Source organism: Sinocyclocheilus grahami, unplaced genomic scaffold (assembly GCF_001515645.1).
Source record: "Sinocyclocheilus grahami isolate Dianchi unplaced genomic scaffold, SAMN03320097.WGS_v1.1 scaffold298.1, whole genome shotgun sequence".
Taxonomy (NCBI): domain Eukaryota; kingdom Metazoa; phylum Chordata; class Actinopteri; order Cypriniformes; family Cyprinidae; genus Sinocyclocheilus; species Sinocyclocheilus grahami.
The window spans coordinates 468986-483868 of NW_015505477.1; the positions used below are offsets into that span (position 1 = coordinate 468986).

At 38.7% G+C, this 14883-nt stretch overlaps 1 protein-coding gene across 1 annotated transcript; it reads right to left on the minus strand.

Annotated features, from left to right (window-relative positions):
- Positions 1-8456: 8456 nt before the first annotated feature.
- LOC107601061 (zinc transporter ZIP10-like) lies at positions 8457-14653 on the minus strand. Its single transcript, XM_016293073.1, has 8 exons — positions 14648-14653; positions 14191-14413; positions 13264-13439; positions 12997-13170; positions 12629-12749; positions 11367-11690; positions 11198-11278; positions 8457-9221 (listed from the first exon to the last, which is right to left on the minus strand). Exons 1-8 carry the CDS (start codon positions 14651-14653, stop codon positions 8950-8952), a joined length of 1377 nt encoding a protein of 458 aa, XP_016148559.1. The 3' UTR covers positions 8457-8949.
- Between the last annotated feature and the right edge of the window lie 230 nt (positions 14654-14883).

A 14883-nucleotide genomic window follows, 5' to 3' on the forward strand; every position in this document is an offset into this window, starting at 1 on the left:
TTTTTTCGGCATGGCGGTGGAAAGTGTATGCCCGAGAACCTTATATCCGTGCTCCCCTCCTCCAGGCCATGGAAGAAGCTTGCCTAGACATATCAGTAGATGCATGCCAGGGGTGGATCAGGCATGCAAGAGGATTTTACCCTCGCTGCCTGGCTAGGGCCAATATAGCCTGTGATGTGGATGAGATTCTCTGGCCTGACCCAGAACAAAGATGGGATGCTGAGGCGGAATTTTATATTTTTTTTCAGTTGTGCTGTGTAGTACATGAATGAATAAAAATGTGTCAATGTATACATTGGTTGTGTCTTTTGTGTTTATGTGAAAAGGTTTTTGAGGGGGAGAACCACAAGCAACATAACTTACCAGTTTTGGATATATTGTTTTGAATTTATTGCACTAGTGTGTAATACTATGTTGTAGTGTGTGTGTGTTTTTGAAAGCTTGTGTGGGATGTCTGAGGGAAAAGTTATTTTTTTCAGCAAGAGTGAATGGATTTGAGTGTAGAGCTTCATTTTGACCTGAAAATAGGATGTTTTGGGAATTGGGTGAGACGTTATGAATTTGTGTTTACTGTTTTGAGAATATGAGTCATAGTTTCTAGAAATGTGTTTAAGCAATCAAGAAAAACTGTAAATCTCAAATTTTTTTTTGGATTGAATTAATCTGTAATAACAGTAAGACATATATATATTTTTAACATCTGTATTTTTTTTAGGGTTTTGGTTTGTGATGGGTGATGCTCTTTTATTGTTAACACACTGACTGACCTCTCTGTCTCTAGGACAAGGTCAGGGCCCCATCGCAATGAGCATGATAGAGACTGGCGTCACGGAGGGAACCTGGGTGGTTTTACAGAACTGCCACCTGGCAAATTCTTGGATGTCCACCCTTAAGCGTGTTTGTGAGGTAGTACATAAAGATTTGATGATCCAAACATGATGGGATGGTAGCTGTTCAAAGTCATGCATGTCTATGACATAAAACAAAGTCCACCAGTGGAAATACTCTGAATCAGCACTTTGACTTTCTGCAGGAGCTGAATCCAGATACCACTTATTCAGATTTCCGCTTGTGGCTAACCAGTTACCCCTCTCCCAACTTTCCTGTGGCTGTACTGCAAAACGGAGTCAAAATGACCAATGAGGCTCCCAAGGGGCTGCATTCCAACATCATCTGTTCTTTCTACATGGACCCCATATCTGACCTGACCGTAGCTCAAAGCCAGTAGGTCCTTCACAGAGGGAAGTCAGGGTTTTTAAAGTGCTCAATATAGTGTATATCCTTTGATGTTCTTAATGTTTATTTTTGAGCTCCTTTATATGTAAGAAAAGTGGCATCTGTGTGTGTGTGTTTTCAGGCTGTCTTTAAGAAGCTGCTGTTCAGCCTGTGCTTCTTCCACGCCTTGACCCAAGAGAGAAGAAAATTTGGTCCTCTAGGCTGGAACATCCCCTATGAGTTCAACAAGACAGACCTCCGGATCTCTGTCCAGCAGCTACGCATGTTCTTGGGCCAGTATGAGGTGAGATCAAACGTGTACCTGTCTCGTCTTTGTATTCACACACAAGCAAATTTTCTTTTACTGTTTTTGAAACACACACACACACTCTTCACGTCACCCTCTTCCTTTTCATGCTTTCCAGCACGCCCCTTAAACCGCCCCTAAAAAAAAGAGTGTTCTTGACATTTTCCCAACTTCAGAGAAGCACGCCTCCTCATACTTCCCTTCCTCCTTTCAAAACAAGCAGACTTCACAAACTGATCAAGAGCCTCCCTGAATGCTCTGACATTTCTCCAGTGCTACGGAGTGCCACCCACTGCATTAGCAAGGGAAATTTCAACAGGAAATGTCACAATCATGTCACTCCTCTGTCCATCTTTTCATATCCCACCTGAAGATCATTATATCGAACCCAGCAGCCTGACAATGCACCTCTGTTTAATAAAAAATAACCTTTGTTGAGCGGCCGTGCTCTTAAGAAACATGAAAAGGTTGTTGTTGGGTTTTTCTTGTATTTTTTAGAGCAATCTAAACAATAGGGTGAAAAAGTTGGGGCACAGCCCTCACCTGAAATGACATTGTTGAGTCATGGTCAAAGTGATGCTTAATACAGTACATGTAGCCACACTATTCAAAATGAAAATAAATAGCACTCATGATGAGAAAGGTGAGTCGTAATCATGAGGAATCAAATTTTCTTGATATTTTTCAAGATAAAATAGCTTCACCTCAGTCCAAAAAGAGCTGAGTTGCATAAACGATTCATTGTGGAAGTGGATTTGTCATCTGCTCCCTTAAAGTGTTTCTGATTACTTAGCCTGACCATCCCAAGACAGTTTTCATCCACAATGTTATATATAGCTCATATTCTTACGTTTAGTGTTGGTTATATGGTAGTTTCACTTTTTTGTGTGTTCTTATTAGGATATCCCTTTTGATGCTCTTCGCTACATAACAGGAGAGTGTAACTATGGAGGTTGTGTCACAGTTGACTGGGATTGCAGGACCCTGGAGATGGTCCTCACTGCAGAACACAAGATCCAGGGGACGTGGTTGGATCCAGATCCAACTCCTCCCACCTTACATATACCTAAACCTACCAGTCTCCGCCCTCTGATCCCTAAACCCACCCATCTCCACCCCCTAGATGTGAATCCAACCCTGGATCTTTGTTCTGCAGTGAGGGGCTACTGGGACCCTGCACACAATCCTTTCTATCTTCTACACCCCAGAGATCATTGACAACGCTGATTACAAGTTTGACCCTAGTGGCCTGTATTACTCACCACCAGAAGGAGATGTTAGACACACTGTACTTAACTGATAACTTGAGGTTGGACAATTTTTTGATGCTTTTGAAAGAAGTTTCTTATGCTCACCAAGGTTGTGTTTGTTTGATCAAAAATACAATATAAACAGAAATATTCTCAAATATTATTACAAATTATTTTGTAATTACTTTTTCAATATTAAAGAATATAAATCTTTTCAAGATTTTTTTTCAGAATCAGCAGATGGATACAGCAGAGTTGATTAAGTTTTCAGTCCTTTAAAAACACACTAGTCCAAAAAGCTTGTCCAGTTCTAGAGGGGTTATGTCAGACAAAATTTCCACAGCTGACATTAAAGCTAGTTCAATGTTTCTGTCATATAAAATTCAAAGATAATTTTGTATTTAAACTCTACAGAAATACGGCAGGAAACCAAACTGAACTAAGGCTTAATTTTCCTTCCTTCATCGTATTTCCTTTAAAGGAAGACCATATACACCACTGCGAGCCAAGTTTTCTCATTCAAAAGCCTAAGAGAAAGCAATTATAAGAGAAAACAACAATTCTGGTCATGGTACTAGCTCAGTCGGGGTGTTTGTCAGCTCATGGGTCAGAATCCCTCCCACATTATACAGCTGTGTTTAAAATGCCTACAGATATAATTGACTTTGGTAAACCAAAAACATGCATCTTTTGGAGAGGCATTGGTTTGCCTCTTTATGAAAGTTCTGAAAAGGAATTATGAGCTATAAGTTATAAATAACTGAACACAGCAGGTTGCTGCCAGTGGTGATTTCTGATTTATTTGCGAGCACATGTATAATCTATATCCAATTGTTTTTGGCATTTTCTCTCAAAATCTTTTATTCATGAATGTCATTTGCGTAGCCATTATTATAAATGTCAGCAATCTCAAAGGTAGTCTGTTGTAAGTGCATGCCATTATTTAGCATCGCCATCGTGAAATTTAGTGTTGCATTAAGACGCTGATTGTTTCCTTTTCAGTATTACAGCTACATTCAGTACACCAAGACACTTCCTCTAAATCCCTCACCTGAAGACTTTGGCATGAATGCCAATGCTGAAATTACTAAGGACCAAGTGAAAACACAGCTGCTGCTTGACAGCATTCTTCTCACTCAGGTGCAGAAACACATTTGATTGTTGATGCAAACTAGCTAGTTTAAAGCAGCTCATAAAGTACTCTAATGACCTGTTTGATGTTTGTAATTGTTTGAGTACATTTTTTTGCTCAATTTCTCCCTCACAGTCCCGTTGTTTAGGTGGCAGTGCTACATCCTCAGACGACATGGTATACGAGGTGGCTGCAGATATTCTCAATAAACTTCCTCAAGATTTCGATACAGATGCTGCCATGTGCAAGTACCCCACCAGCTACAACCAAAGCATGAACACAGTGCTGGTGCAGGAGATTCAACAAACTCCTCCAGACCATCCGGAATTCGTGTCAACACCCAGAAGGCCATCAAGGTCAGAACATTAGCAAAACCACTGTGAAGGTTCAGCACTTCTATCGGTCATGTTGTCATGTCTTCTTTCTTTCTGGTCTGAGCACAAATTGAACTCCAATGGGAATTTGCAGGCTACTGGAAGCATTGTTGCTCCGCTGTTAGTTGGGGGATTTTTCCTCTCCATTTACATTTGCATTAGCATGGCTCGGTTAGCCACATTCATTTAGCTTTCAGGAGTACAGTATATGGTGGCATTTCATGTCATGCTAATGCACAGAGTATTCATTATTGTCTAAATACATTTATTCACAATACAAATGACTCAAAAAAGGTAATTGAAGGAGGATGGACGATAACAGAATTTTGATTTAAAGCAAGTGATTTGACCAAATGTAGACATCCGTATATGTATGTATTTCTAATTTTAACAATTTAAAAATTGTATTATAAAATATATATGATATATTTTTATCATATATATTTGTTTTTTTCTTTTGGAAAGCAGCATTTTAAAATGGTTATTCTAAAAGGCCATATGCTACTATTTCCACACAAGCTTTTATGTAGAAGAAATGCAAACTAAAACAAGTTTTTGAACATTCACTCCCTGCTGAAAGATACGAGGAGAATTCATTGTGCCCCAGGGCATGTCCTTATGCTGTGCACTCCAGCTGAGGATCCTTGTCCTTTAGTTTGATTGACAGCTCTGATCCCAGTTAGCATTACCGCCCCGCAGGGTGAGATGGATGCATATAGATCTGATCACAACCCTGGCTTTCATTTACACATTGTGAACCATTATCCTATAATCTAACCCTAAAATAATCCCTTTATATTTTCTGACTACAGCTTGATTTCTACTCTGAGGAACCTCTCTCTTTTACCCTTTCATTATCATTCATGATCATACATCTCTATACCATATCAAATACAAACCTTTGAAACCAGCCCTTAGAAAGACATAAAGAATAGGACAACATAGCTTTTCCATAGAAGAGAAAATGGCAATATACTGTAAATATGAGGAATGTACACAAGTGCCATGACCAGATTATTTAAACCAAGTTGATTTTGAGTGATACTGTACTTCTAAAAAAATAAAAAAGAAGAACAGATGTGACAACAACCCAGGTAGAAGGACACAGAAGCAATCAATGAATGCATGTGTGTGTCTTGGGATAGGGTCTGGTGGTTATGTCTGCTGAACTTGATCGCATCCCTGCCGTGTAGATGAAGAGGCTGTAAAGCTACATCAGTGACTTTCTTGAAAGACTCAAGTTTTCACAGGTAAAATCTATAGTCATAAAGCATGTATAGTAGTATACTTTTCATTCCACCATAATTTGTGCCCTGCACACTTTGTCACATGGAAATCACATGTTTGCAGTAATCACTTGTCCTTTGAATCTCAAAGGCTACAGTCATTTAATATACAGTTTGGGGTCCATAATATTTATTTATTAAAAAATAAATTAACACTTTTATTGCACAAGGATGCATTAAATTGATTACAGCTACAGTGAGGAAATCTACATAATGTTTACATTAGATGTACGTAAGATTTACATATATTTAAAATAAATGCTATATGAATGCAAATGCTATATAAATACATATTTGGATTCCACAAACACAGTTCTGTAATGATTATGTAAGCACAATACATCAATAATTTATAGTGATTAATTCAAAGTTTTTACTTCAAATCGATTGTTTTCCAGTGAGTTGTTGGGATACTCAAACGCACATTCATACATAAAGCAGTTGAAGCAGAAAGCATTCTAGAGTGCATTGTGAGCCACGGGAAAATCACACTTACTGTCTCATTGAGGGATCTAAGATTACAACACTGCATCTATACCGTTCTTTTCAATAAAAGAAAAAAAAAACTGAGCTTCTTTTTGGCCTTCAAGTTATGCCTTTAGAGTTAGTTGTGACCCCATGTTTCTTGATTTTGGTCTTTAAAATCAGTATCATCTGTGTCATCCACACAGGGTTGGTACGTGGATGGCACGCCTGCAGTGTTCTGGATGTCCGGTTTCTTTTTCACTCAGGCCTTTCTCACTGGAAGCCAGCAGAATTACGCCCGAAAATACACCATGCCCATTGACCTGCTCAGCTTCGACTTTGAAGTCATGGAGGACAAGGAATACAAAACCCCCCCAGAGGATGGTGAGAAAGACAAAGAGGGAGTATTGACAAGCATGAAATGTAAAATATATGAGAGGGAAATGGGTAACGTGACAAAAGGGAAGATAGACGCACAGTTTCATTAACCCCTCGCCGCGGCTGAGTGCCATCAATCAGAGTCAACATTACAGTACTCTGACATCAGACCCCTGCTGCTCTTTCATCAGTACATGAGCATCTCTCCAGAGGAAACCCATCTCTCTGAGGCCATCATACACTGCATGAGGCTGTTTATGTGTGTCTTTGACTGAATAAAAAAATGAAGTAGACAACAAAGTGCCTGTTGAAGTCAGTGAAAAAATGGGAAGAGTCTTTAGTGTGTTGGTGTGCAGGGTACTTCATTATTCAAGCATTTTTTTTGAGGATTTTCTTGATACTTCAAGTAAATTTTTTTGCAGATGATCATGTCTTAAATCTTTGAGCTTACAAGCCTGTCAAGCACTCCCAGCTAAACTTTAACTAGCGACATGCATTTAAGCCTGTGTCCTTGTGAAGAGACATCACATCAGTCACCACAACATAGTGTTTGACCTAAAGAAGTATGTTTTAATTATAGCCATTGCTGAAGATAATGTGACTCAAGTGTGAACACGGTCAATGATCAGTCTATGTAAAATCAGTTGAATTTAAAGTAGCATATTTCTGGTAACTGGTTTTATAGGGTGACCATACATCCACTTTTTCCTGGACACAGCCTGGCCAGGGTTTCTATATTGCCTAAAATATCCAGCCCTGTGTCCGAAATTGCCCCCTATACCCTTAAATAAGGCACTATTTGAGGGGACAGATATTTTTATTGGTGTCCGAAACCTTAGTGGACGCTATCGAGTGCACTCATTCAATCCCACAATAAAAAAATAATTTGCCTGTAGGAACTATGGAAACAAGAAGCAATTTTGAGAGAAAGGTTTTTTTTTCTCTCATTTTACAGCAACATGCAAAAAGGGATAATGCAAAAAATAAATTAAAAAAGTATTAATTCAAATGTGCAAACTTTCAAGTTCCTCTCTTAAGTCTTCAGATTAGTCTAGATATTAAAGCATGAGATGGTTGTTTGTCATCAGGTGCCATGCATAAAAATGACATCTCACAACAAAATGCTGATGGATCAACTGGAAGCATTTAAAGTCAACATGAACAGTATTTCCAACTCATAATGTAACATTTCAGCGTGAAACCGGATGTCCAAAAAAAAAAAAAAAAAAAACCTTTGGAATTAATATTTGCCTGTAGGAACTATGGAAACAAGAAGCAATTTTGAGAGAAAGGTTTTTTTTCTCTCATTTTACAGCAACATGCAAAAAGGGATAATGCAAAAAATTAATTAAAAAAGTATTAATTCAAATGTGCAAACTTTCAAGTTCCTCTCTTAAGTCTTCAGATTAGTCTAGATATTAAAGCATGAGATGGTTGTTTGTCATCAGGTGCCATGTATAAAAATGACATCTCACAACAAAATGCTGATGGATCAACTGGAAGCATTTAAAGTCAACATGAACAGTATTTCCAACTCATAATGTAACATTTCAGCGTGAAACCGGATGTCCAAAAAAAAACAAAAAAAAACCTTTGGTAATGATCATGTATTAAACCACAACACAGCTAGAGAAGTGTTTTATTCTCTCTTCAGTACCAAATAATAATACATGCATAATACAATTTAAGGGAGATCTGAACTTCGGGGGTCTGTGCTGACACTCCATTTTTCAGATTTCCTTGAAGACGGCTCTTTTCATCACCATGTACTCCAACCAAGTCCTGGGGGCACTTGAAGAAAGTTTGAGAAAAAAAACTCAAAAAGTTTTGTTTTTTTATGTCTATATACAACTTATGAATATCACAGCAGGTGAGATATTCAAATAGGTTGTTCTGGAATCATGCTGGATTTGGATATTGCACAGCTTGTTCGCAATGTTCTCATCCCAATACACACTGCATGCAAGTGTTGGGAGTGGGACAAAAATAAAATGCTCCTATAATAATCAGCATGTCGACAAAAGTGTAAATAAGAAATTGATTGTGCAGTGTAGACAGCTTTGTTGATTGTAATCATTTAATTGTTCACAGGAGTGCAGAACTCAGTGAGCTTGTGCTGAATTGCAGGGTTCAGACATAGTGAATATGCAGACAGCTTTGGTGATTATAATGGGAGCACTCTAATATTGTCAATAATATTGTGTATAATTTATTTGAAATTAGAACAGTTGTTGTGCTTTTATAACTAGTAGTCACCTTATTTTGAATGTGTGAGAGGCCATTCACTCAAATTTTTGCACCGGAAAACTCAAGATGTGCGGCAGTACAATAATAAAAGATAGAAAAAAGCAAGGTCTAGAGACATTTTTAAAAGTTCATATACTTTTAATTTAAACACTGTGACTGTGCATGAGACACAACAAAAGACATGAGACGTGAGCATAATGCTCAAACATCCATCTAGAGCATGTTAACATAGAAAAACAATGGACAAGCAGCGCGGTGGAATGCAACAGCGTGTTCTGTGTGAAAGGTCCTTGATTCATTTCAAGTAATCAATAATTATAACATATTCATGCAGCCCAACTGGTAAGCAAATAAATCCACATTTCGGTTCTCTTACCATATCCACTAATGCCACATAGAGAAACATGCCAGCAGTAACAGCAAAGATCCAGCTGGTGACGTTGTGCGTGTACTGTCCCACAACCGTGCCAATCACCATGCCAGCATAAGCCATCAAGGCAGAGAGGACATTGTACACAATGGCTTGCTTCACTGACATCCCAGCCTTCAATAAAACAGCAAAGTCACCTAGAGGCAAACAAAAATGTGCACTATTAATGTACAATAAACAACAATACAGCAGAGTGGGTAGAGTTAGTTTTGGCCATGCAAAACCTGATATTGACTGCAGTGAGATCGGGTTGTCCTTCTCAATCTGTCCGAAAAATCAAAAGTGGGTTTTTCTTGTGTTTCAGCAATTCTATGCTGCTGCTCCTTTGTTCCTAATTACTGAATATATATGTGAGGAGCCTTCACGACCAGTGGTCCTCTCTAAACTGCACTCTGGACCTTTGCTCTGTGTCACCTGACCCAATTATATCATTATGTCATTAAAGGCAATTAACAGCACTGCAGGGTAGTAAAAACTCTTTATTGTAGCCGTCTTTCCCCAGCCACAGCATGTGCATAAAGATTATCAGACAAAAAAAGAGAGCTGCTCCATCAAACGTTATTAGTGTCTGAGGAATCCAGTCCCATCACCTCCACTGGATGGCAGACAGTAACGGTAAACAACATCAAATGCAAAATACTGTTGTTATATCAAAGGCATACTCTGTTTGTTCTTTCTTCTCTGATATTGTATTGTCTGGTTTTTTTGTTTAAACAAAAAGGGGAATTTAAAAACTAGTGGCCCTCTAGACAGCAAACTCAAAACTTCATACAAGATTTGCGGTCTTTTAAAAGCTGTATGTGCTGCTGTGTAGTATTAGTTCACTGTTTGTTTTTCATTCATTCAAACAAGAAAAGGAGAGCACAGAAGAACAGCTGAAACTCTTCACCTTGATGTTGATGTCAATCGTTAAAATATTCCATGTGACATCAGTGGTTCAACCTTTATTTTATGAAGCTACGAGAATACTTTTCGTGCGCAAAGAAAACACAAACAACAATTTCTTCTCTTCCGTGTCAGTCTTTGACATGCGTTCACGAGAGTACCACGATGCATGCGTGTGCATTCCTCTGCTTGAAAACAAGGCACAGCGGATCCGGGTTATACGTCAGAATAAAGTTATTATTTTTGTTTTCTTTGCGCACAAAAAGTATTCTCATAGCTTCATAAAATTACGGTTGAACCAGTGATGCCACATGGAATATTTTATCGATGTCCTTACTACCTTTCTGGGCCTTGAACGTGGTAGTTCTGTTGCTGTCTATGCAGGGTCAGAAAGCTCTCGGATTTCATCAAAAATATCTTAATTTGTTTTCGGAAGATTAACAAAGGTCTCACGGGTCTACTTGCTATTTCCCCCCCGACACATTCATGGTAATTACTTTTGCCAGTGCTTTGTGGGAAGCTTTAGCCTATTGCGTGTGCTAAAACGCAGAATAGGCTATAGCTAGCATAAATATTAAAGGCACATTATTATTATAAAAAAAAAAAAGGCACATTATGGTTTAGTAATTACTACCACTAGTCGACTAGAAAAATCTTTGGTTTTAATCCAGTCCTCCTTTTTTCCTATAACTCTTCCCGCTGCTGATCCAATCTTGACAGTCACGGTAGCATGGTATCGTGTTGTTTACACCAGCGCAGTACATCTTTTCAATCGCCTTAACTGATGAAAGTCTAAAATATAAAAATAAGGAGAAGTCTAAAACAGGCCTGATGCCCGATGCCCTAGGGCCATAAATAAGTTGGGCCCCTATCGGGCTTGGGCTGAAATGCAGGGTTCTAGTTTTTGCTATGATATCAAGAACCGTGAAATTTTACTAGTATTGGTACAGACAACTGAAATTTTGTATTGTGACAACATTTGTAGTATTGTGAGAGCATCAAATAGTGAATTTGAACCTTTAATCATGTTTTATTTTTTGTTTTACATTATGAAAAATAGTCTGAAAAATCTACATAGGAGTCGGGAAATTTGAGTCTGCAAAAGTATGGATTTATTAAATAGAACATTTGTAGGAACCCTGTTTTTAACTTTTACTGCACAAGCATCTGTAAGAAAATGGATCTGCTATTCCAACATTTTTTTGACAAACTTTGTTAAGCAACTTACCTAGTTCATGAGGCAGTTTTTGACAGAACACAGCAACTGAAGTACTAATGCCACCTGTAATATTAGCACTGAACGCAGCACCTGTAGGTGACAAACACAGTTCCTCAGATACAGAAACCCTTTCGAAGACAAACTAATCTGCTAATGGTTTCAGTGTACACAAACTGACCTATAGCAAGTCCATCACTAAAGTTATGCATGCCATCTCCCATGATGACCATCCATGCTATACTGGCGATCCCCGCATCTTTCATTTCCTGGTCAGAGTGACAGTGTCCATGGTGGGAGTGACCATGGCCGTGTCCGTGTCCATGATCTTGTCCATGGTTTTTTGAATTTGCCTTTGGCCCGCTGTCGTCCTCTGTTTTTTCAGCATCCTTGAAGGGGTGATCTGAATCAGATATGGCCAGTGGCATCTTGCTGGGTGAATCCAGAGGCTGCAACTCTGTCATCTGAGTGTCATTGTGTCCGGCTTCACGCGTTGTACCTTCTCCTGCAAGAAAAAGGAGAAGGGAAGGCGTTACATCAGTGTCGTAGTACACTGTCTGAATTGTTCAGACTCTGACTCAGCCCCTTTGGTCTCTGTCTTAACTGACTAAACCTAACCATGGACTTGGACTCAAATGAGCTGATTTTGACTACAACGCAAGTTACTTCTAAACATTACTGCAACCAGCTTGAGTTTGTTCTTACAATATCCTTACAAGGGTTCAGTATATTGGAAGAGACTCTGAAGCATCTCCACAAAATCAACACTCACAACTTTACTTAAAGAGGACATTGGATGCCCATTTCCCACAAGTTGGTATGAATCTTTAGGGTCTTCATGAAATGTCTGCAACATACTTTGGTTAAAATTCCTCAATGGTTGTGTAAAACAACACCCTTTTGACCTTGTCAAAATCAGCTCTGTTCACAGCGACCCGTTTCAGTGCATGTCTCTTGAAATGATAATGAGCTACTGCTCACCCCGCTCCTATCTTCCGTTTTTTGAGTATTTGGTGGTGCGTTACCATCAAAAACAAAACTAATAAACTGCGTCCTCAGTGACTCTGATGTTGGGAGAAAATGAGGACTCTTATGTTTACTTTTGCATCCAACTACAAATCATCACAAATAGGAGACCTTGTCGCTACAGCTGATCGAGCTTGGAGACAATGGATGACAGCATACGACTGACTGAGGGCAGGAATATGCTAATACGGGACAGTCTGTCAGCAGTCGTGGGTGGGGCCTGAGCAGTATGACATCATACTGCTCAGAAAATCTAAATGGCTTGAATAGATTTTTATCATTGTAGGGTGGTTGAGTCCACACACTGCTAAGACACATTTATATGCAAACACCATGTAAAAACTAATTTTGCATCCGATGTCCCCTTTAAAAGCCAAATAAACTGTGCTGGGATTTTATGATGAAATGAAGACCCACCCTCTGTTAGAGGCTTCAGATGGAGCCACTCGGCATCTGAACGCCTGTTGAGTTTGTGGTCTGACAATTTCCTCCCAATCTTTGCTTGCTCTCCTTTCTTCTTCCTCTGGCAGAGGCTTCCCTGTGGAAAGCATGAACAGACAAGTGTTAATAAGCACTAGGTTCTGAGTATAAAATCCAAGGTTGTTTTACTGTGCACTAAAATCCCCACTATCTGCAGCAATTATGGATTATATTTTAGTCTTCCATAGCTCTCAGCTCTGTCAGTCCTGAACAAGCATGTGTGAAGTGAAAAGCAGCTTACTTGCCACTTTTGCACGATTTTTTGCACATCTTTCCTGTGATAAAGGTATTGTGGTGCCTCTCACCCTTTGGTTGCTGTAGTGTTTGAACATGCCAATGCAATGTTCAATGATGAAGAGGAGGTAGATTCCTGCTAGTGCAGTCAGTCCTTTCCAAACTCCATCAAACTTTGTAAGAAAATCCTCTTCAGGTTCTTCCTCTGCATGTCCTCCATGGCTGTGATCATGGCCACTCTGAGACTGTAAGGTATAAGAAAGGTTTGATTTCTTGCGCTGTGTAGTTTGGACTTTTGCAATGGTTAAATCTTGTTTGTCCCCAAAGAGTGAACTCACATGAGGGAGTAGATGCAGTAAGGCATCCCCGCTGAGGGTTCCCACTGCCAGCGCCACCAGGAAGGTCAAGAGAAACTTGAAGCAGGACTGGTTGAGGATGGGCACCAGAACAACACCCAGCAGAGACAGCAGGCTGATGATGGTGATCGACACAAAGCCCCACATCCAGACCCATACTGCAGCAACACAATCAGCAGTAGTGGATTAGACCGGGACTCTTGTCACTAGGGCTGGGTGATATGGGCAAAAATTCATATCACGGTATCTTTGGGCCGATTTGCGATATACGGTATATATCTCCGTATTTTGGATTAAAAAAAAATCTGCATTTAATATATACGTATTTCACTTACCGCCCAATGTTGTCTAACAAAACAATACATATTAAAGGCTATGAAAACAAATAAAGTGAATGTAACCATGTAAGCCTTTATATTATGTGCAAAAAAGGGTTAAAATCACATTTCATTCTAACATTGTAACATTGCAATCTAAAAACAAAAATAAGGCTTTTAAAGTGGAAGTTAAATTCACTAAACTAAAAATGAAAATAAATGAGAACAAAAGCACAGAGTTAGACTGTTAGACTATTTTGATTACCCCATTACATTCACTTTACTGTCAGTGCTATCATAAAATAGTCTTACTTGTAGGTTTAAAATTCTACATGTCACATTTATTGTCCAACTACAAATATTTCAGCGAAATTTATATTTTAGTCAGAATTACTGCGGTCCTATTTAATTGCGCTTGTCACTGGACTTAAAAGAGTTTCAACTAAGGTAACTCTAGCAACATTGAACTGTTTCAAAATGGTTTAACAACGATTCTCAACTGGTTATTAAAATGTAGCAAACTACATAGGTAGAGAGAATTGTAGTGAATATACTTTGTCCAAACAGAATTATTCTACAGGATCACTTGTACCTGATGATGCTGCATCTTGTACTTCAGTTTCAACGTGGTGATAATGAAGGATGCAGAAGCGTCTATCTATCTGGTAGAGCAGTGCAGGACATAAATAGGTGAACTGCATTGGAGATATGAGAGAATCCGAGCTCAGTCCGTATTGGTGTAGAAGCTGCGTTAAATTCAGACACTGAGGGAGAGAAAGACGGACAGTTTTACTTTGATTCCCTCCTTGATTCTCCTTTATTCATTTCTGAACAATAGAAGGAATATAAATCACTTATTAAATATATATAACGTTAGTACCAGGGATGTGTGAAATCCACTAGTTAATGGCTGTCTGAAAGTCTAATCCGTGTTAAGGAAGCACGATGGCTGGTTTAAGGTCAACTCCTTAATTATGTTAATTAACCAAATAACCTCTAATTCCCAGTGGTGGATGAAGTACACAAATCAAGCATTTGAGTAAATGTACAGACATCCTAATCAAATATTAAACATAAGTACTCATTTTTAATTTTACTTCAGGGAAGGTACAAAAATATTGATTAAAGTACTTGAGTATTAAAAGTATTTAAGTATTAAAAGGTACTGATCGATGAACAATTCTTAAATCTATTTTATTTAAATATACTTCATCCTACAATAAGGAAGATGGATGAAGACATTAAATGTCGTTATTTTAACATTAAACGTTAAATTGGTGTATTA

Coding starts and splice junctions, on each gene's coding strand:
- LOC107601061 (XM_016293073.1), bottom strand. Junction 13,171..13,263: donor TACTGCATCTACTCCCTCAT/GTGAGTTCACTC, acceptor TATACCTTACAG/TCTCAGAGTGGCCATGATCA. Junction 12,750..12,996: donor AACACTACAGCAACCAAAGG/GTGAGAGGCACC, acceptor TGCTTTCCACAG/GGAAGCCTCTGCCAGAGGAA.